Raw genomic sequence first — 22,148 nt, 5'->3', positions numbered from 1 at the left:
ATCCCTGCACATCACATCCCCTGCACAGCCTGGAACATAACATTTATTTCCATGATCTGCCATTTTCGCTATTATCCTCGCTTGTTTCTTCACAATACCTGCAGAGCTTCTGATGGTTCGGCTGTGCAGGTTCGGCTGGCATAGAACATGGGCGAGTATATGCAAATGTTGGGGGCGTAATTAGTGATCCCGACTGTAACATCACAGTCGGTGTTATGTTCTGATTCGCCTATTTTTCAGTGGTCTTTTGAATGCACGAGATTTACATGAGAAGGAGGAAACAATGGTGTATGAGGCTCACGGTATGTCATTTCCATGTACAGAACTGTTATTATTCAACTATGCCAAGGTAAATACAGTTTTACATTCTATGGCACCTTTAAGCTATTTTTATCCATTGTTATGTTCTGATTCGCCTATTTTTCAGTGGTCTTTTGAATGCACGAGATTTACATGAGAAGGAGGAAACAATGGTGTATGAGGCTCACGGTATGTCATTTCCATGTACAGAACTGTTATTATTCAACTATGCCAAGGTAAATACAGTTTTACATTCTATGGCACCTTTAAGCTATTTTTATCCATACAGCTTTTTAAGACACTGAACTGCTCGCCATTGATCAAGACAGCATCCATATGACAGCTCTGTTCCCATTGGGTGTAAAGGGTCACATGACTCCTCCTGACATGCACTGTTCAGATTCAAGTTGTTCCAACACCTGTATTCTATGACATTAAAGGATATATGCATCTATCTAAAGGTGTCACACACACACACTTATGCTACCATGTAAACTGAGCACTAACAGGCACAGTTGGGCTGCTGTAGTGGAGGAGGGTTATCCGTTAACCGGGCCGTTCCCTGGGTTCCCGTGGTCACGGCGGGATCAGTCTCTAAACTGTCCGACATCTTGTCGCAGATTATGTCCACCAGACGCTCAAAGGTCTGCTTCACGTTGATGTTGTCCTTGGCGCTCGTCTCGAAAAACTCAAAACCTGGTAGACAGAAACGACACCAAAACAGTTTCGATTTGAAACCTAGCGAGCGTTCAGACTAGACAGCATTTTAGGCATTTTACATGAGCAGCAATCTATTCAATATATTTATAAAATATATTCATATAAATTATATATTAATAAGTAACAATATAATAAGCCATAATATAAGTATATAAATAGTAACAATTCCAGAATGCAATTCTACAAGCTTAGTGAAAAAAATCAAAATAAATTCAACATGGCAGAAAAACAAGACATTTGATTATCAAGTATTATTATTATTATTCAATATATATATTATTTATATATTTATTGAATATATTCATATATGCTGCATCGTGCATGGCCTATTTGCACACTTCTTGATGCATTGCCATATATGCATATGGAGGCCAAAACCTGCATAAATAAATAAATAACAGAAACAAATAAATGGCTTAATAAAACAAATACAATTATTTTATATTAAATTTAGTCTTGTTTTTTTTGTATAAATTTATTCCCTTTATTTGATATATTTTCAACTTTATTTTTTTTCTTTCATTTGTATTTATTAATTAATTTAGATGTGAATTTATTATTATTTATATTTATACATATATATATATTTTTAATTTCTGCAGGTTTGGGCCTCCATATATGCAGGGCTCCATCTTTCCATCTGAAAACACATCACCCAATTATTTATACATTTCAACGTTATTTTTTATCCTTTCATTTATTTATTTGTTTTTTAATTGTTCTTATGTATTTATTTTTTATATTATTATTATTATTTATAATAATTTATTTAAAATTTCTGTAGGTTTGGGCTCCCATATATGCAGTGCTCCATCTTCCCATGTCCAATTATTTTTATTCTTTAACTTAATTTTTTATTCATTTATTTTTTGTACATTTTCATATTTGTTATTTTTTTTTTATTTAAATATTTTTTTTCTACAGGCTTGGGCCTCCATCTTCCTGTCTCCATTTTTTTAAATAAAATTATTTTTTAAACTAAAAATAAAGAAATAATCTTCCCGTCTGCAAACACATCGCCCGTTTAGAACGAATGCTTTATACACATCTCAGTTTTTAAAGGCCTGTTTTGGTGCCATAGCAACAGCAGACAGCTGGTGCAGATTCAAAGGGGGATCGTCACTGAAGCCCACGACACATTACAGTGTTTGGTCATGTATGTCGTAGCGATGCTGCAGAGACTGTGGTAAGAGTTGTTTCTGTGCTTCCCCAGCGTCCGTCTGGTTTAATTAGGTGTCAGTTCACTGACCGCAGCTGGACTCTCGAGTATCACTAGACTCCGCTTCTTCTCTGAGCTCATTTCTTACGATAAGATAAACTGTGACTAGTCCTTTGACTCTTTAGCTTGCAGAACTATAGGCTACTCATCATTTCAAGGAGTTAAACTACAGTCAAGCTACTATTTTTTTCTGAAAATCTAGAAAGCAACGTGACAAATTACTAACAAAAAGTAGCTATTTATGAGTGAAAACTCATTGTAATTTTTCATTCATAAATGTACATTTACATGAAATACATCTAAATAAATAGATAAATACAAACAGATAAAACTAAAACACTCCAGTTTATAATAAAAAAATATAGCGAAGCATTTAGCTACATATTTATTTATAAACTATCTAAATAATTATAAATTTCAAGTTCAATTATATAATATTGTTTATTACTAAATGTGGAAAGAAACTAAACGATTTCTATCAATTTCATATATATTTAAATGTATTTAATAAATAAATCAATATTTAGTAATTTAACATTTATCATTATTAATAATATCACATTTATTTTTAAAACATTAAAATGTGTATTTTATTAGAATAGTTTAGTAATACCAAGTAATAATAGTTTAGTAATAATCAAACTATTTAATTGAATGTGAAGTCTCATGTACATTTCATGTGAGGAGCTCTATTTTAGCATAATAAATTCATTACAAATAAAAACTGAAAACGCATGAATGAAATAATTTTTTTTAAACCAGTTCACTTAACTAAAGCTTCTTGAGAGAACATTCTGCTTTTTGTTAAATGTTTTGCAATCATTTACTCATTTCAGACTTTTATGGTGCCGCATTTTTGTCATTTACTTTTATTCTACGCAAAAGATCTGAATGATGACAGAATTTAATTTCTGAGTGAGCTACTACTTTATCTGCTGATGAAGCAGTATAACTGCAAATTCACCTCTGCAGCTCTGTCCTTTCAGTAAATTCCTTCTGTTCCCGTTCCTCAGCCTCCTTATCAGGATGTTCATTAGTCTGTCTTCTCACGCTAATTAAATCAACCTCTGCTCACTGACCACAGCCGAACGCCCAGCTGAGCTGATCAATAGGGCGGCATCAAGGCCCTGAACCCTGCTGCCCTTTAATACTAAGAGAAATTGAAATGACTCTTATTAAATATTAACCAGATGGATTCCTGAAGACTCAATGATGCCACTTTTCCTCTAAGGTCTCTTTAACTGCTCACAGAGGGCCGTTTAGTCCACCAGATTTACTCTCTTCGTCTTATTGTGAACGAATCATCAGTGTAAGTCTGTTTGGTAACACCTCTTAAAGCCTTCATGTATAATGCATTATAAAGTATTCATAATCTATGTTGTAATGCATTCTACATGCTAACAAAGTTAGATGTTGTAATGCAATTGTCTATATTATATATTGTGTTTTTGCTTTTTTGTACATTGTCTATTTTGTCTATTTTTATATTATTCTTTTTATTATCTGTGTCCTGTCTTGTCACTGTCATTCTGTTACACTGTGGAAGCTTCTGTCACTAAAACAAATTCCTCGTATGTGTAAACATACCTGGCAATAAAGCTCATTCTGATTCTGATTCTATCTTTTTATAAATAATTGTAACCAAAGTTAAAATGCATTATAATATTTGAAGGTTTGTTTGTCATGAGTTTTAATGCATTAAACTTTATAAAGGTGTAACAGTCATTTGATAAGTATTCAAATGTATTTTAAATGTGGTTATAATAATTCATGAGATATATATAATGCATTATAAGGTGCATTACAAGGCATAATTAATGCATTAAAATTTACAATGCATTATATATAAAAGTTTTTAGGTTTACTGTCTGTTTTCATAACATCTTATCAGAATATACTTTCTCCACCACAAAAGACATACCTATACTTAAGAAAAAAATCCTTAAATAATAATATGAATCAAAATAAAAATCATAATTATGAATAAGAAATATAATAATATTAGCTAATAATATCATGACCTACATTTCATGGTCCAAATGAATCAAAATAAAGTCCTACTTTACATTATTTCCCACTTAATTTAATTTTCTGTTTTACTCAGGAATATATTATTAAAGTTATTAAACATTATTAAAGTTGAAGTCAGTGTGAAACACTGAGCAGAGCAAAATATTATAATATATACCTACATTTAGTTTTGCACAATATATATATATATATATATACATTTCTTTTAGATGTTTTATTTTTATTTTTTTGATTTTTAGTGGTAGAGAAAGTTTTTATATTTAAATTAAAAGTTAGATGTTAGGAAAAAAACTAAATCATTCCCAATAAGACCAGGAACATTTATTATCAGAGTAAATAGTGTCCCCGTGTGTGTAAGTATGTGTGTGTATATATATATATATATATATACTGTATATTAGTGCTGTCAATTGATTAATCACGATTAATCGCATCCAAAATAAAAGTTTTTGTTTACATAAAATATGTGTGTTCTGTGTATATTATGTATATATAAATGCACACACATGCATGTATATATTTCAGAAAAATATGTTATGTTTATATATTCAATATATTTATTTATAATATAAATTATATGAATATAAATATAGACATGTAAATACATGTAAATATTTTCAAAATATATACCGTATGTGTGTGTATATACATAATAAATATACACAGCACACAAACATTTATTAAGTAAACAAAAACTTTTATTTTGGATGCGATTAATCGTTTCACAGAACTAATATATACAGTGGTGTGAACACACACACACACATTTAAGCCTTATAATGAGTCACTAAAGCACTGTAATGAGATATTTTTCTCTTTCCTCCGGGCTGTCAGACTCACGGCGTTTGTGTTGGTGGAACAATAACTGACATACAGTTCTCTTAAACACTGCAGTTTTGTTCTGCTAACACACACACACACACACACACACAATCTGTTATGCAGAAATGCTTCAACTACAGCAGAAGCGGCTCTGCGTGATCACTGTATGGCCGTGAGGATTTGTCCAGGGATTTTGGCTGCGATCGCATCTCCTCCTCCCACACGGCTCTGGGTCACTCACCAGTCCTGCACGGCTCCGTACGACTCCTCGTTAGTGATGTCATACATGAGGATGAAGCCCATGGCTCCACGATAGTACGCCGTGGTGATGGTGCGGTATCTCTCCTGCCCCGCAGTATCCTGAAAAAAACACACAAAACAGCTTTCTTAGTTTGGACACTCATTTTTAAGGGTTTAAAAAAACGGAAGCCAGTTTCCGCCACAGAATAAAAAAAAAATATTTAAAAAGAAGAAGATAATTGTGACTTTTTATCTTACTTTAAAGTCGCAATTAACCTTTTTTATCTTTTATTCTGTGACAGAAACAAAAAAAGAATTGTGAGATATAAACTCAATTTTATTATATTTATATTTTACTAAATAAATGTAATTATTTTATAATATATATATATATATAATTAATAATATAAATATTACTAATATAAATAATTATATATTACATTTGATTAATTTTTAAATATTATTTTTATTATATATTTTGAATTCTGAGAAAAAAGTCAGAATTGAGAGAAACAGTCAGAATTGTGACACATGACACATAAACTCATAATTGTGGGGAAAAGGTCAGAATTGTGCGATTAAAAAGTCACAATTACCTTTTTATTTTTTATTCTGTGGCAGAAAAGGGCTTCCATACTTTTCATCATAGTTTACACCAATCTTCTTTATTAATTTACTATGATATTTCAGCAGTAACTATGCTATTTTGCTAGAATTTATGATTCCTGTATCTATGATTTTTCAGTTGTTATTGGAGTACATTTTACAAGAAAATACAAGTTCAGTCTTTCTACTTAAAAATTGCACATTTAATTCAGTTTCAAAGTAAATTGATTCCACACCATTTTTTTTTTCAAAGTACATTGTAAAAAAAACAGATTATTGGAGTATGTTTACAAGCATATAGTATTTCAGTCTTTCTACTTCAAAATGTCATGTTTAATTCAGTGTGTTGCTTGCCATTTCTATGTAAGTATTTGCTAGCAATTTCTAGGTGAAAGTTGTTTCAAAGTAAATTCTACAGAAATTTCACTGTAGTAAATTATTGTATAGAGAATCCCAAAGCAAATTTGACATTTGATTGAAGGTATAATAGGTATTTCTTCATTTCATTTAAATATTCATTTAACATTTCAGCAGGCGTGATGAAGGAGAGTCATTTAACATTTAACGTCTTCCAGATTGTTCCCAAATTTAGCAGGGCCAAGGAGGAAAAGCGGAGACCTGCCAGGAGTTACCATGACGATCGAGCAGTAGCAGGATGCTTCAGTAGCACCGGCTGGGTGGGTGGATGCAATAGAGCAAATTATGGAGCTTAAAGGGTCGTATTTTACACTTTCGTAGCATATAATTTCTCCCAGCTGTCCAGTTATAATGTTAGTCAAGGATTCTTGCATTGATAACAGCAGAATTTATTTTACATGACCAACTCTACTTTCTCTCTGACTTTGTAATGATTGTTGGTTGGGTGGGTCTAGTTGCTGAGCACTGAAATATTACTAAATATTAATGAGCTTATAATGAGCTCAGTTTCAACCCTTCTACATATATATTATTTTTTGTAAATATCAATCTACATAAAAAGAGTACAAAATGAATGCAACATTATTTAAAATTTATTTATTTAAATATATTTTTATAACCTTTATAACTGCTTTACACAAAAGGTCACGGGAAAAAAAAGTTAAAAATATTTACACAGAAATGAATTAACATGAACACAATCGCCATACTGCTGTTTTACTGGAATTGTTGTCCATGAATGCTGAATAGACCGCAAAAACATTGTCATTTTAATATTATTCAGATACTATTAAAGTTTTTTATTTTAATCCTTGTTCATTTGAGTAATTTTTCTCTGTATTTGTTATTTTAGTACATAAAGTTAAGCTAAATGAAATTGAGAAATAATTCCTTGCCTTATATTTGCCTTATATATTTCCTTGAAATAAGTGAAATCAGCTGAAATACATTTTTTTAATTTTGTATTATTTAAAATAAAATGTTTATTTTAATTTCGAGTAACAAACTTTTTTTATGGTTTTAGTCTTGTCAACTGATAATAACCCTGATCACGAACCCCAACGGTGCTTTAAATTTCTAAATAAAACCAATCGCAACATATTTCACCTCTAAAATATGACAAACAAGCTGGAGAGATTGAAAAAGGACAGACTGCCGACATGAGCAACAAAGAAGCTGTTTCAGAGGTGGAATACGTTAGTACAGTCTTGTCACAAATTACAAAGACTTTTATTTTTATCTTTATATTAATGTGCATTGATGAATCAATAAGACTACAAAAAGACCAAGATGTGCATGTCAGTACATCAAGTCAATTTGGATTTCATATTGACTGTAAATAGTCTTCCCGTGTGCCACTAATACTGCCCTCTAGTGTGCAGCGGACCGTGACTAACCGCCAAAACCCCAATCCTGCTTGGCCTGCAGAGTGTGCGCTCTTATCTACCACAGACAGATCCAATGAGCCACCACCCACCTTATTCATACACACACACACACACACACACACTCACTCACTCACTCACAGAATGGCCAGCCATAAGATAAAGCATCAGGCTCCATTAGGAGGCTTTATGATGATCTACTACCGCAAGCAATTATAAAATGGGCTCTGAGCGTCTCTTTATGGCTCTGTGAAAGGCTTCTGTTTGGACACACACAGACTGAAGTGGACAGCTCTAATTACCGCAAACAGAGCCGCTGATAAGAGCAAACGAAATGCGGTCGCTCCCGGAGCAGGAGCTGGTCAGACTCATCCACGAGCCCTCCAGAGAGAAAAACATGCTCAGATTCACTGTCATCCATATAACTCATACATATAATATGTACCTATTATATGTATAATAGGTACATATAACTCCTACAGTCTGCTTGAGTTTAAATTAGAGCTGTCGATCAATTAAAAATGTAATCACATCATGATACACTTATTAATCAAACTGATCCCATTTTTCTGTCAGACAAGTAAATCACCAAATGTAATTGTGATTAGACAAAGTAGCTTTAGAAGTCAATAAATAAATAATGATCAAATACTAAAAATGCATACAAATAAATAAATAAACAAATCAATTCATTATATAATTCATATAATTCAATCAACATGTAAAACTGACAGTCCTTCTTAATAAAATCTTTATTCTCTTAAAAAACCTCACCAAATAGGCATAAGAATTAGCGTTAGAAAGTAATTAGTAAATAATGAATTGAAAAAATTAATAAAAACTAAATGATAAATAAAAACTAATTTAATAATATAAATAAATCAACATGACAAACTGACAGCCCTATTTTTCATAGTACTTTATTCTCAAAACATTTACCAAATAGACTTTAGAAAATGTAGCTTTAGAAGTCAATGATATAATAAACAATATATAATAAAATAAATAAGACAAAATATAATAATTTAAATAATTAAACATGTTAAATCGAAAGTCATACTTTATTCTCTAAACAAACATGAGAAAACTTAGCTTTAGCAGCCTATTAAAAATAATGATTAAATAATAAACATATATTTTAAAATTAATAATAAAATAAAAACAAAAAATGTTAATATAATTAAATTAAAATGTTAAATGACAGTCCTGATTTTAATATACCCAATTCTATAAAAAAAAATACAACATAAGAAAACATAGCTTTAGAAATCAATTACAAATAATTAAAATATTTTAAATAAATTATAAAATAAAAAATGATTACTGTTTTAATCAAATTAACAATTTACATTGACAGTCCTATTTTTATGTACTTTATTCTCTAAAAAAAATCAGACATGAGAAAACATATCTTTAGAAGTCTATGAAGAAATAAATCATAAAGTATATTTTAAAATAAATAAAAACAAAAAAATAAGTGATTAATGATTTAAATAATTAAATCAGCATTGTAAATTGACAGTCCTACTTTTAATAGTACTTTATTTTCCAAAAAGAGAGAGTGCTATAAAATGTGTGAAGCAGATGGATGATTCATGTGAGACTAATGCAAGTGGAAGAGCTTCATATCCGGCACACGTAATGCTAGTGAAGTATGACACTAATGTGAGTCAGCGTGAGCAGAGAGACGTCAATGTTAAAACTGCTCAGGGAATAAATCAGGATTAATACGTGTAAGCAACACCACATCCAGACAAAACAGTAATACAGTAACTAAAACATATGTGACCCTGGACCACAAAACCAGTCATAAGGGTCAATTTTTTGATATTGGTATTTATACATTACCTGAAAGCTGAATAAATAATCTTTCCATTTATGTATGGTTTGTTAGGATAATAGAACAATATTTGGCCGAGATACAACTATTTGAAAATCTGGAATCTGAGGGTGCAAAAAATTCATATTGAGAAAATCTCCTTTAAAGTTGTCCAAATGAAGTTCTTAACAATGCATATTACTAATCAAAAATTAAGTTTTGATATATTTACAGTAGAAAATTTACAAAATATCTTCATGGAACATGATCTTTACTTAATATCCTAATGATTTTTGGCATAAAGGAAAAATCGATAATTTTGACCCATACAATGTATTTTTTGGCTATTGCTACAAATATACCCCAGCGACTTAAGACTGCTTTTGTGCTCCAGGGTCACATATAAACTAACTATTTTGGTCAAAATTACAATATATGAAGTGATGAACATGTTTGGAAAAAGGAAAATTAGCTTGCTTTAAAAATAATTTCCCTGCCTCTAAAAACCCACAAGATGCTTGTAATAAATGTTCTTAGCTCAGATTCGTTGCACTGCCTTTTCTGTCTCTGACTCATTGGTTCGCAAACAAAAGGCTGAAATGATGTTCTCTAAAAGAGAGTGAAGATGATGGAGTCATTACTGTAACAGACTCAGATGTGGGACTGGTGCTGTTGAAAGGTCAAGCTGTCAAAAGCGCTGTGACTTAAAATGGAGACGCCACAAAAACCTCATACACTGTGACACAGGAAGAAAGATTTGGGGTCAGTGAGATTTTATATTGTTTTTGAAAGAAGTCTCTAATGCTCAGCAAAGCTGCATTTATTTGATCAAAAATATATAAGATTTTTATTGTGTTTTACACACACACACAAAAAAACTAAACTAAAAACTAATAACACAAAAATCTAGTTAAAAAGTAGTTAATGTATGTTTTTCTTTAAAGCAAGCAAATATCAAGGCATATTTAATAGTTTTAATTTATATTGCAATATAACAAAACATATATATATATATATATATATATATATATATATATATATATGTGTGTGTGTGTGTATATTAGGGCTGTCACAATGGCTGAAAAACTAAATTCTAATTTTGTACTTAAATATTATCAAAATTCGAATTATATTTCAGTTAGGGTGAAGAAAAGCTTATGGATTCTCTCCTGAGGCCACAAGAGGGCGCATCGAGCAAAATATTACTAATGCACGATAACATGACTGTGAAAAAAAGTGCATAATGTTTAAAATAATGTTTATAAACCAATTATAATTAATTAAGTTGCTTAAACAACTATAAACAAAACAGCATCATGCATGTATGTATAGTTTAATACAAAAGGCCGAAAGCCAATCACACAGAGTATATTTTTCATTTAAAAACACAAGTTGCAGTGGGATGGGGAAAAAACCCGCCATAAAGTCTCGAGATATGTATTTTCAAAGTTGAACTTGCTTTAATTTTACATGGCTTTCTAAACATGTGGCTCTTTTGTGCGAGACGGGAGTGCAACAGTGATAGATGTCCCTCTAGAAAATGCGATAAATATGCGTTCTGTGTGAACGGCTTGGTTTCAGTTTTAACGTAAACAACATCTCCGCATTGATGTTCTCTTTTCCCGCAATATTTGCAATTAACAACGCAGCAGCGCCGCATCTAGTGGCTTTAACTGGATAGGCTAACAAAAACATTCAAATGCAACGACGCTTACATCGTCATCGCATCTCGTGCGCCACTGATAAGGCAGCCTCCTTAACGCACACCTAAAATTCGAATGCAACATTTTTGCCTTCGAATGTGGATTTTTATTTTAAATATGACGAATATTCGAAATTCTATTTTTTTTGACAACCCTAATGTATATGTATGTATATGTATATATGTATGATGTTGGATTTTCCTCCTTTGAACATTAAAGGAATAGAACAGACAGAGTGCCGTTCTCATTTCCTTTATGACAAAGTGGTGGTGCCATCATTAAGGTAATGAAGAGCATGTTCGTTAATGCGTCGCCCTCATTCTGACAGGGCCGGTCCGTTTGCACGCCATCCGAGAGATTCATGCGTCTGGAGACGCTCCAGATCCCACGCTGAGTTTTATTGATCTGTGACTTGTGTGGACTAACCCTTTATCCTTTCATTGGGCCAATGAATTAAAAAAAATGAATTAACGTGAGCGCACCATTTAGGAGATAGGCTGTTACCTCTGTCCTCTGGGGCCGGTTGGGAGCGGGGCCGCTGCTAGACCATGAGGACTGATTTGATTTAGAATAGTGAATGCTGTGAGTGAGTGAAAATACGTAAGATCAGCAGCTGAGCAAATGAAGACTGCTAAAAAAACAGCTGACACTTTCACAGTCTGAGGGAGAGACACTAGAGTAGGGATCTTTAAAGAAATCAATTCACGCTGGCAAAGAAATTCAAAGAGACGGAGAACCATGACAGGCGATAAAGAAATGTCACCTACAATATCACTACAGATAATGATTAACTGTAAAACTCATACAGTTTATACTGCAGTACATCTACTGCAGATTTATAAAAATCTGACTCCAAGCAAACTAGAGCAGACACCATCATTGATTATAATGGAAGCGATTTACAGTAGCTTCAATGTGTCGTAATATGCTTGTGTCTGGCGATGTATTTTTGACATAAGCAAATGTGACTAAAACAAGCAATGAGCATTAGGACATTTTAATGGCAGATTTTTTATTGGTTCCAATCCAAATTTTTTTCAAATTGCAGTATCACCTGTGGTGAGAACATGAAATAAATATTTTTGGAGCTGTGGTGTGCCAACCTTGCTTTCCTTTTATAGTTTACAATAGGTGAGAACCCTCATTGTGGTTTTGTTTTTGCCTGTCAGATGTGCACAATTTTTAAAAATTGTTATGAATAAATATTATTCAATTTTCCAAAAGAATAATAATGAAAAATTTAGTTTTTTCAAATTGCAGTATCACCTGTGGTGAGAACATGAAATAAATATTTTTGGAGCTGTGGTGTGCCAACCTTGCTTTCCTTTTATAGTTTACAATAGGTGAGAACCCTCATTGTGGTTTTGTTTTTGCCTGTCAGATGTGCACAATTTTTAAAAATTGTTATGAATAAATATTATTCCATTTTGAAAAACTGAACTAAAAGGGCATGCATTTAAAAATTAAATTAAAATGAAATTATTTGTAAAAAATTTTTTAATGTTAAATAATTTTTTTTCTGCCAATATATATGTACAGTATATATTAAAATGGCATATATATATATATATATATACACATACACACACACACACACATATATGTGTGTGTGTGTGTGTGTAATTTTTATTTATTACTTATATAAATAATATATATTTATTACACTTTATAACACTTATATTTTCCTAGGCATGAATAAAGATGATTTCATTTTCGAAAGAATATTAATATTGTTTCAATGATCAATTCAGTTTTCAAATGTCTGTTTTCTTTAAGCTGAAAGGCCTTTAGCTTTCTTTTGGTTCTTCAGATTTCTTATAACAACAACACAGGCACCATTCAAGCGAGCAAATTTAGCATCGCTTTTAGGACTTTTGATTTCAGAACGGCGTGCACACTAGAGCATAGAGAAAATCTCTGTGAATGAAAGGAGACGTATGCCACAGGGAAAAGAAGCACACACACGTGCACACGTGAACTCACTCACCTCATTCTACCGCTACGATTTCTCCCAAAAGGCTTCGTGGTTGAACGAGTGAGTGTAAAAATAGCTCAAGATGAATAGTCATGTCATCAGTGGTGGCGTCTCCTCTGACCACAAAGCACACGGACGACAGAGAACAGAGTTTTTGGGAAGAAATTAAGCGTTTAAAGCACAGGACTGGTAGAGTTTTGAATTCAATACTAAACTGATAATAATAACACTCCCATCCCATGACTTCAAATAAGATTACAGGCATTATATGTTAATTTAATAAGCAAATAAGTAGGCTATAAACGATAAAATACAAGACAGAAAGCAAACATGTCTTTTCTTTGTTTGCTTTCAGTGATTGCAAGCAGTGATAAGATATTTGACAGTTTTAAGAGTGTCAGGTGATATCCATACCTGCTTGACTAATTTATAAATTATATTAATTCTATGTATTTATATGTTTTTTGAGAGGTATTTGGCTAAATATTTATTTTATATATATATATATATATATATATATATATATATATATATATATATATATATATATATATATATGCAATTTAATGATAGCATTTAAGAATTATTATACACAATATTTACTCAAAATTCACTTAAAAACCTTAATGACATCACAACGTTTAAAAGGAAATTTTCCTGGTTTTAAGTGCTATAATCAGGTCCTCGGTGCATCTACTAACCAAGGAAACGTGAAAAAGATTAACCTAGTAACTTTGTTTTGGTAAGCCTTTTTTTGCAAGTCTGATTTTGCTCCCTTGGTGACGTGGCAAAGGGATCTCATTATAATATTACCACCCCTTAATCTGCATGTTTCCACCCACGGCGCCGTTATTTTGATTTCGCAAGCGACAACGGTATAATGCCATGGCGAAAGTTTGAGCAAAACATGCTAACTGTTCTGTCTTTGGCTGCACAGACGAGCACAGAACACTATTTACAGTCCCAGCCTCAGAGGAGACAAGAGAGCAGTGGATTTATTGATTTATTTAATGTATATTGCTGCTGCCACAGATCTAAAATAAACATGCAATTTATTTCCCAGCTGTTTACCTTCACAGACATAACCGACTGTTTTTGTAACTCCAGTGTTTTCAACGTAAACTTGTGTGTGAATGAGAATTTAGTTTAGTACTCACATGCTGTGACAGCCGCTTTCTGTCCGTGTGCTTTGGTTGTGTGCGCTCAGAAAACCGTATATCAGAAGTTTAAAGGGGTCATAGAATGTTGCTAAAAAGAACATTATTTTGTGTATTTGGTGTAATGAAATGTGTTTATGCAGTTTAAGGTTCAAAAAACACATTATTTTCCACATACTGTACATTATTGTTTCTCCTCTATGCCCCGCTTTTCTGAAATGCATACATTTTTACAAAGCTCATCGTTCGGAAAAGCGAGGTGTGCTCTGATTGGCCAGCTATCCAGTGCGTTGTGATTGGCCGAATACCTCAAGTGTGTGACGGAAATGTTACGCCCCTTACCATACTGTGATGCCTTGTCCCGGCCGGAGCGACGAGACAAAAACATTAAAACCCAATATAAATTAGGCATTTGTTGCATCCAGTGGGGACATCATTACGGATTATAATGATTTATACTGTCTTTTTACGCGTTGCGTTGCATCGCGCCGCGTAAACAAAACCATGTCTGCATTTGTGATGCAGACACTTCTCTACACTGCGCAAAACTTGCGTTTGAATCGTCAGTGGCAAATCCTTTAAATATAAAAAAACAGCCGGCATTGTAGTCTACTCTCCCAGGATCAGGAAACAGTCCTCCATAAAATGCGCTGCACACATTTGAATATTTGGGTTGAACTGTTCTGGAACAGTGTTGTAAATACAACTTAACCACTGATTTCTAGTCGTGTCCTCTTTTGGAAGCCCAAACAAAGTAGTTTGGATTTCACAACGAAACACAGCGTCACACACGGCGGGCTAGAGTGAGCGGAGGCCGGCGGCTAGAGTGAGCGGCGATGCAAATCTTCCCACATAGTGATGTAGACATGTGGGGGCGTGTTAGAACGAGCCATTTTAGGTAGGCGTGGTTGACTCTTAACTTTTATAAAGAATATCTCTTTGTATTTGAGACTTTAGTCTTTGCGACTTTACAGATCTTCTTTATGCACCAAGAGCTTGTAACACTCCAAAGAGAAAGGAAAAATTGAAATCGCATCATATGACCCCTTTAAACTAATATGGTTTAAAAAACGCATGATTTCAGCGCGATAAACATGATAATCAGAACCAAAACAGATGTTTTTAGCAGGTCCGAGCTGTAATGGAGCAGTTCTATTCTGGAAAAGGGGGATGGGACCAGCAGCTCATTTGCATTTAAAGAGACAGGCCCGAAAAACAGCGTGTTTCTGCTTCCACTCAAAATAGGCATTTTCAAAATGATATAATAAATGATCTATGGAGTATTTTGAGCTGAAACTTCACAGACACATTCTGGGGACATCAGAGACTTATATTACATATTGTAAAAAGGCGCATAATATGTCTCCTTTAAAAGAAAAATTCTCTACGCATTTTAATGACAGAAAGTGAGATTATTAATTATTTTACACCATATTTACTGAAAATTGAAAATACGTATCCATTGGCTGTTTTGAGAGACTGGCTTGACAAATAGTTAAATTATATTAATTATATATTTATATTGTGTCAGTGAATTCTTTAATCTACCAACAGCTCAGTGAAAATCTAAAAAACTATTTCAGCAAAGCAAAGCTTTTGAGTACATTTTTAGTAAATATTATGTAGAAGAAATAAGAAATCTCACTTAACAAATATTACAATAATATATTAGTTAATTAAGAAGGCATGGATATCAGCTGACAATATTACAATCATACAATACAGCATATACTGTAAAATACAGTAAGTGAACTCTCTGTATGCTAGATGTTGTGCGATTAGAGCAAGTTCAGAGGTGTCAGGTGATCACACAGTGATCTTAATAATAAATGTGAGGTACGTGGGAACACTTCCTATTACATTTCTTCTCATAAACCCGTAATTAGTTCATTGTAACATCTCCACAACGAGCGTGAGGTGATAACTGAGAGTCTAGTTTCTTGACACACTTCTACAACTCTCTACCACTGAGAGCGAGGGGTGCGACGCTACTAAAATCATGCGTTTGCAATGTATACAGCTCTGTTGATTATAATGGATGCGTTCTATCAGGGCTCAAAGTTTAGATTGTTAGCTTCAACATTTAGCCCTAACAACAGGAATAAAGTTACTTGTTACTTTCTGGCCTCACACAGTAATTATCAGGCATTCTGAGATGTGCATTGTCACTTTAAATGGCATGTCGGGACAGATTGGAAAGCTTTTCACTGGATTGATTGACTCGCATTCTTGAAACTCGAAATGAAGCCGCTCAGATCTATAATGCTAAATGAGCTATTCTCACGGTGCTGAATGAGACACATGATTCATAGCTGATGCGGCTGCGCTTCCTGGAACAAAACCATTGAGCCCAGCTGTTCCTGTTCTCTACATCTGGCTGATATAATAGGAGAACGACAGGAGCTATAAAGACCTTTGAGAATGTTTTACCACATTTACTCTGTGATAAACTCATGTCCTACATACTGAAATGTCCTAGGTTGCGTTTTGTGAAAAAACTTAAATAATAATGCGACGACACTACTGAATCGAACAAAAACAAAATGTTTGGCTTGAGATAATTCAGCCTTTACTACGCTAAAAAACTATTTCTTTAAAAAGTGGGATTTCTCAGACATCCCAGTGCTTACAGCTTACAACACAATCTACAACTAAAATGATTATGAAAAACAATATATTGATACAAAACCATTAAATAGCAGTTAAATGGTGAGTTCGCCGATTTTCAGCCAGCTTTATATTGTTAAAATGTCGGTAGTAAGTAAACAAACAATGTGTATTATTTTTCCATTTTACCTGCACCAAAATATCCCATTTATTTGTCAGCAAAAGTCTTTTGACTATTGAAGCTCCAGGGCTTTTTTTTATACTACAGATGGTTTTATTTTTTATTTTAGTCAACTATAATAACCCATTACTTCTCACTGTAAACATGTTTTGCCTGGTAAAGGCAAAGTGTTGAAAATGCAATTTCAACTGGAAGAAAATTTGAGCTCATATATTGAAATAATATTTATTTCTAAAATTGATACATAAATAATATTAAACATTTATTACACTTTTCTTAACTTTCTTCACCACAGCACTGTTTTTTCAAGCATTTAGTACCGATTTCTTTTTTTTAATTATTGTTTCTACGGCATAGACAGAATTACCCCTTTATTAGCAGCTGTGCTTGTGTAAAAATGAGTGACTGATCATATAACCAATGACTATGGAACGCAGGTTGATGTAAAAATGTCTGAAAGTGCAATCAATCAGCATTCGCTCTCCACACATGATGTTATCAAATCAATGATGTCAATGCAAATCAGTTCAGAAACCACATGCAGCAATTTTCAAGACAGGCATTTGCTTTAGGCTACTTTCCATACAGTTTGTGTATTAGATAAAACAGTCTCAGTTTTCAATCCATCCCAATTGAAGATTTCATGCACATTAAGGACAAAATAAAGTGGGGTTAACTATATTTGGTGTCATGAAAAGATGATTCTCCAAGGGCTGATTCACTCTGGCAAAACTGAATTCCTAACCGCACATGAATGACATTATTTCAGTTTAAAACGTAAAAACCTTCCTGTTTCTGTTTTCTGAAAGCATGCACACTGGATGTCTAACAAAAGTACAGTGCCATTGAAAACATCATTCCACTAAGCCACTTTTATCCATCATGTTCGTTCACCACCTGCTTTGAGCATTTCAGACATTTTGAGTCCCACTGACTCATATGTTTGCGCCAAACACACCAAATATGATGCAACAAAGTGATTTTTATTTCGCATGTTGAGTAGTGAGTATCTGGTCATAGAATAGTTTACCAATTACATTAAATAAAGCAAAAAAGCAATGAAATTCAACACCCTAGGCCATTCCACTACATGAATATCCATGCACAAGACAATATGTACTTTTTACTTTTTAGAAGGAGAAAATATCAAGCTACAAATAGTTGGCATTTGTCTAATTTAGTGGATTGCATCCCACCAGTTGAGAAGCATTGACCAGAGGCAAGCAAGCCTCATTTCAAGCTACACAGCTAGTCTAGTGAAACCTGCTGCCTAATGTAGGCCAACTCACCCATATCTGCAGTTTGATTCTCTTGTCGTTCTTGTAGACGGTTTTGACTTTGAAATCGATGCCCACCGTGCTCACAAACGCTGATGTGAAGGAGTCGTCAGCGTACCGGAAGAGAAACGACGTCTTTCCTACACTGCTGTTGCCGATGATCAGCAGTTTGAACATGTAATCGAAGTTCTGGTCAGATCCTTCTTTCTGTGTCGCAGCCATCTGGAACAAGAAAAGACGCTTTCAAACAAACAGCTTCGGCAGCACAGATGTGCATTTTATCTGCACCAATAAATCTTCAAAAGCTCATCGCTATATTTCATAATAGTGGACCCTAATCAAGCAGTTTCAACTGAAGACTGTCAGATTTTTAAACTAACAGTTTAAAAACAATACAAATCGTCTCAGGTTACTTATGTAACCATGGTTCCCTGAGTAGGGAACGAGACACTGCGTCCTCTAGGGGTCGCTATGGGGAAACCTAGAGGACGCAGTTCGAAGTTCCCATGGAAGGGGACGTCTCAGGTTACTTATGTAACCATGGTTCCATGAGTAGGGAACGAGACACTGCGTCCTCTAGGTTTCCCCATAGCGACCCCTAGAGGATGCAGTTCGAAGTTCCCATGAAAGGGAACCAACACTAAACTGTTATTTATTGACAGAAACACTTGGATTAATTAAAGCCATTTGATAATACACTGTTATTATTTTCAGTGTTCATGACTGATATTATGCTTGTTTAATTGTCTGCTAACCAATGTAGAAACATATTTTAATTTCTGTCTTCTTAAATACAATTATAATCATTGGACTAGAATATAATTATGAATAACAACACTAATAATAATTATAATCTACAGTATTTACACTTTTTTGTAAACTAAACTTGTACTCTATTACATGTTTTTTTGCAATCTAAATATAAAAGAATAATAAATTGTAAAAATGTTAATGTCATATTAATAGTTTTTACTGTAATATCGGATCTACTACTTCATGCGTATCTAAGGAATAACTGCAAACACCATGACATTGTATATTTTGTATTTATAATGTATATTTATGTATACAAAATATAAAAAGTGCAATGGTGTTTGCAGATATTCCTTAGATATGCATGAAAAGCTATTAGCAGATCCGATATTACAGTAAAAATTTAACAATTATTTAGGTAAACCGATTATAATTTTTTAAAAATATAATCAGACCTAAACCTCTTTTTTAAAAATATACTTAAAAAGGGTATAAAAAAAGACAGATTTGACATGTGGTTTAAATATCAGCAAAGACTAAACTTGTGAATTGGCTTTGAAAAGTACAGGCCTATTAAGCTTGCTTCTACACATTACACATGCAAAGCTACATGTTTTAACACTACATACAATAAAACACACATATCACATTTTATTTAGGGTTGACATTAATCAAATTTGGAGCTTGTTATTGGCTGAAATAACCTAGAAAATCATCCATAAAACCCATCCTCAAATACCATCTTAAAAATACAGTCGAGCTGACAATCATGTAATTATGATAATGATCAATGTACAGAGAGGAAGCGATTTAAAGCTATAACATGCTTTAGTACAGGAATATTCCCCCAACCCCCACATTACAGAGCGTTAGGGTGTGTTTCCATCCATGGCAAATATACATTTTATTCACCCTTATGTTTATTTGTCGATAACGACAGGTTTAATCTGGCTGAGAACGAGGTTATTACGTTACAACAATCAGTTGTGGTATATTTCGCCTTATATTCTTTTCTATACAATTCGGAAATGCTCAGCAGAACTGGAATTACAATGAAATAACTTCATATTATAAATATGAAAATATGGCAATAAAAGCTTTAAAAAAGACTGATTCAAACCTGCATGGATCCGTCCTGACGCATCCTACCGAAGCCCGAAGATTTGGCACGATAATTCAGTCGGTTCCCGGTGATGCTCGAATCTCTCCGTGTCCTCTGAGCATCAGCATCAGTCGCCAGAGAACGCGCTCTGACGCTCCCGGCCGTGCCAACGTCACTCATTCGCGCTTGCTGCTGGGAGTTGTAGTTTTCTAGAAAAGAGCAGTTCAGCTGTTTGTAGTCCTTAAACCCGGAAGACACTTGGCATTTTCGACGGATTATCACATTTCCAGCATTTGATGTAGAGTAAAATAATATTATTATATAGCAGCGCGTTAGCAATTTACTTTTTTTTATTTATTAAAAAAACAAAACAAAAACTGAGTTTTCACAATTCACGTTTGAGGTAGGCTAACTATGTTGTAGAACAACAAACCTCTCCAAGTCATGTTAACAACAGACCTTGCTTTATTCAAATATCCAAAACGTTTAAATCAGAATTCAAGATGTATTTAAATTATGCATAAATAAATATTATATTTATACCTATATAAATAATAGGGCCTATTTAACTTGAGATTTAAGAAATAAATTAGACAAAATTAAGTGCTCTACAGATTTTTTTTTCTTGCATTAAAATAGATTAATATCCTACTGGATTAAAAATAATAATTTAGGCCTAATCAGTTTTTCAGTTTATTCTTTTATTATTGTTGGAATTATAGTAAGAAATATTTTAGATTCCTTAAATGGTGAAACCAATGATTTTTAACAGGTAAGCGATATCGTCCTCTTTTGGAAGACGAAACAAAGTAGTTTCGCTGTCACAACGAAGCACACAGCGCCATGGTGGCGGCAGCAACAATACTACAGCGAGAATAAAAGTTACGCCTTCTTTCTTTGCGTGAACATTTGGGCGGCGTTATGCAAATCTTCCCACATAGTGATGTAGACATGTGGGGGCGTGTTAGAACGAGCCGTTTTAGGTAGGCGTGGTTGACTCTTAACTTTTATAAAGAATATCTCTTTGGATTTGAGACTTTAGTCTTTGCAACTTTACAGATCTTCTTTATGCACCAAGAGCTTGTAACACTCCAAAGAGAAAGGAAAAATTTAAATCGCATCATATGACCCCTTTAAATCTCATTGGTTTGGTATCCGTCAATCGTTTTAATCTGGAAACCCTGAAAACCCCCGGCATGAAGTAGGTTAGGCAAAAATACTCAAATATGTGAGTTAAAAGATGGCCTACTTTAGTGTCCTTGGCAAATTAATATTTAGATTTTGCTCAATATTTCAGTGTCTCGCCCTAGAGCGTCTGTCAGCGGTATCGATTGAGATGAGGCGTGTGTAACAGTTTGTAACAGTGTTTCAGTCTGATTTCATCTTCACTGCACCATTTAGAAACATTTACAGGCATGTTTAAACCGCACAGATGCTTCGTTCACCCTGTCGAGCACATGTTTTGTTTGTTTGCTATGGTCTGCGGTCATTTGAAACATGAGCTGCGAGTTCTTCTTCCGTCGGATTGTTGCAGCAGCGCGACCTCTACTGGCAGCTCCAGTGTAAGCGCTATTAAATGTCATATTGCCCCTTTATGAACTAATCGACCTATATATTATTAAAATATTTAGTCTGCATAGAACAATGGTGATGTTTTTTAGTCAGAGGAAATCGAATTTTAATATAGTTATCAATAAAACATCAATACAATTTTTTAAAATACTAAATTTCTTTAGTATTTTAAGGCTTTTTCAAATCTCTGGCAAACATGTAATCTTTGGATACATTATATGAACCTGAATTTATATAAGTGTAAATGTATAAAGCAAATCTA

The 22,148-nt window shown here is 33.4% G+C and overlaps 1 protein-coding gene across 1 annotated transcript; it reads right to left on the bottom strand.

Moving 5' to 3' along the window:
* Positions 1-5,192: 5,192 nt before the first annotated feature.
* Positions 5,193-20,445, bottom strand: LOC107589021 (ras-related protein Rab-3C-like). The gene is made up of 3 exons (XM_016277315.1): positions 20,333-20,445; positions 18,472-18,681; positions 5,193-5,452 (listed from the first exon to the last, which is right to left on the bottom strand). Exons 1-3 carry the CDS (start codon positions 20,354-20,356, stop codon positions 5,330-5,332), a joined length of 357 nt encoding a protein of 118 aa, XP_016132801.1. The 5' UTR covers positions 20,357-20,445; the 3' UTR covers positions 5,193-5,329.
* Positions 20,446-22,148: the final 1,703 nt, after the last annotated feature.

Source organism: Sinocyclocheilus grahami, unplaced genomic scaffold (genome assembly GCF_001515645.1).
Source record: "Sinocyclocheilus grahami isolate Dianchi unplaced genomic scaffold, SAMN03320097.WGS_v1.1 scaffold110.1, whole genome shotgun sequence".
NCBI lineage: Eukaryota > Metazoa > Chordata > Actinopteri > Cypriniformes > Cyprinidae > Sinocyclocheilus > Sinocyclocheilus grahami.
Note: the sequence above shows the minus strand (reverse complement) of the source record. Positions and strands in the feature narration are given on the sequence as shown.

What these genes read in the sequence shown, in the direction of transcription:
- LOC107589021 (XM_016277315.1), bottom strand. Translation starts at nt 20,356, where the DNA reads ATGCGTCAGGACGGATCCATGCAG. An exon ending in GTCAGGACGGATCCATGCAG is followed by an intron (nt 18,682 to 20,332) that starts GTTTGAATCAGT and finishes TTCTTGTTCCAG; the next exon opens with ATGGCTGCGACACAGAAAGA. An exon ending in GAATCAAACTGCAGATATGG is followed by an intron (nt 5,453 to 18,471) that starts GTGAGTTGGCCT and finishes TGTTTTTTTCAG; the next exon opens with GATACTGCGGGGCAGGAGAG.